A 1924-nucleotide genomic window follows, 5' to 3' on the forward strand; every position below is an offset into this window, starting at 1 on the left:
TGCAGCGCTACCCGAGGCGGCGGCGTCAGAGGCGCCGATCCGAAACTCGACGGAGGTGGCCTCTCCTCAAGCCCTCCCTCCTTCCCTCGCAGGAGGAGGCGGGGAGGGAGGGAGGGGAGAAGGCTCGAGAAAGGCCGGACGAGGAGACCAGGACGAGGGAGAAGAGGAGGTCCTGGACGGGAGCCAAAGGGAAGAAGGGAAGGGGAGGAGCGAAGAAAATGAGGAGGGAGAAGGGGGAAGGGAAGGAGGGGGAGGGGAAAGAGGAGGAGCGGCGTTCCCGTCGGCGTTGGGACTGGGAGAAGCAACGGGCGAGGAGAAGGGGGCTGAAGACGCGGAGGCCGTGGCGAAGGAAGGCGAAGCGGGCACCTTGGAGGTAGGGAGAGGAGGAAGGGAAGGAGGGGGACGGAGCTCTCCCTCCTTCGTCGCCGCCCTCAGGAAGCGACCCGTTTTCACCAGCATTTTCCGGACGAAAGCCACGGCCGTTCCCACGGCTGCAGGCGTCACCACCCCGCCGGTGGACCCCACGGCCCCCATCCCCTCTCCAGGCAATCGATCTTCTTCCCTTTCCCCTCCGCGCCTTCCGCCCCCGGCGTCCTCGCCGGCCAAGCCCCGACGGCGGGGACGCTCCCTGGAAAGAGAAGGGGAAGAAGGGCGGCAGGAAAGAGATTGAGGATAGGAATGGCCGGAGGGAAGGAGAGAGAGAGAAGGGAGAGAGGAGACAGGAGGGGTTCAAGAATAAAGAGTAAGCTTCAGGGCAGTAAGATCGAAGGAGTCCGAGGAAAGGCTCTTGAAGGGAGGGGATAGAGTGAAAACGGATTGGAGAGGGGAGGGGAGGAATGAGGCCAGGACTGAACGACGGCAGGGGAAACGATTGGTGGGCGTTTCCGGATGAAGAAAAGGGGGTGGAGACAGTCGTGAGAGGGATGTAAGGGAGATTCGGTGGTGCTGCTAGCAGCGTGTAATAACGAATGGAGGGCGGAAAGGGAGAGGCATAAACAGTAAGGGGTCTGCTTGGAAAGTGTGCATGTATTATACAGTGGCATTTGAAATATGAGATTGACTAACGGCAGAAAGCAAAACACACAAGGGAGAGGAGGTGCGCGAGCAATTGTCTTGAAAAATGCGTTGCACTGACTGGCACAAGAGGGAAGTGAGGCCATGTGACGCTGCCACACAGCCTGTAACTCGATCCCCGTTCCCTCTTTGCAACGAGCAAACAGAGGGCAGAGCGCGCAGATTCAACTTTGAAACGAGTGTCTCCCACACTACCCATGACACCCTCCAGAGCGTCCACACCTTTCGTATCCAATTTTCCAGTACCGCACGGGACACGATGGGAAAAGAAATCCCAAAAAATAACAGGTCCTGGGTCCGGAAGTGGGGCCACACTCATCTCCTTGCTCGCCCGCCCAGCCAGCCATCAGGTCATCAACTTTATAAATAGCGCTTTTCTTTTTCGTGTCCGATTTTTCCCTTCTTTTTCCATCCCTGATGCTCCTTCTCTCCTCCTTCTTCATGCTCTTCGCCCGCTTCGCGAAACTTGACAACTTTCTCAACAAGGAACCTGCAAAATCAAGAGGCAAGGAACAGCCGCGCTCAACCGCCCTTCCTCCATTTGCCACCACCCCGAATTCTAGCCTTCCAATGACCGAGAACGCTTCCAAAACACAAAGGCCTCCCGCTGTACACCTCTTTAGTAGGACATGACGCAGTCTTTTCGCTTCGTTTTTTCCCATCCTGCCACTTTCGAACTTCAAATACACATGTGCCCTCCTCTCCCTCCCCCGCTGTCTCTTACTCAAATTTGCTCGTCAGCGCCCGCCCCATCTTGCTGACCACCTTTTTCAGGTGCACGACCCCACGGAAGTGAGGATGCGTCAGGTAGACTACCAGGGCAAGCCTACGGGAGGAAAGGGGGGGTTTG

The 1924-nt window shown here is 57.5% G+C and overlaps 1 protein-coding gene across 1 annotated transcript in view; it reads left to right on the top strand.

Annotated features, from left to right (window-relative positions):
• The window catches only part of NGA_0516500 (uncharacterized protein), a gene marked incomplete at both ends in the record, with an annotated part of 1332 nt that extends 662 nt beyond the window's left edge, over positions 1-670 (top strand). Inside the window, one exon of the mRNA XM_005855815.1 lies at positions 1-670. This exon is cut by the window's left edge and continues 370 nt beyond it. Within this exon, the coding sequence (XP_005855877.1) occupies positions 1-670 (670 nt within the window).
• Between the last annotated feature and the right edge of the window lie 1254 nt (positions 671-1924).

This window comes from Nannochloropsis gaditana, assembly GCF_000240725.1.
Source record: "Nannochloropsis gaditana CCMP526 unplaced genomic scaffold scaffold091, whole genome shotgun sequence".
Taxonomy (NCBI): domain Eukaryota; class Eustigmatophyceae; order Eustigmatales; family Monodopsidaceae; genus Microchloropsis; species Microchloropsis gaditana.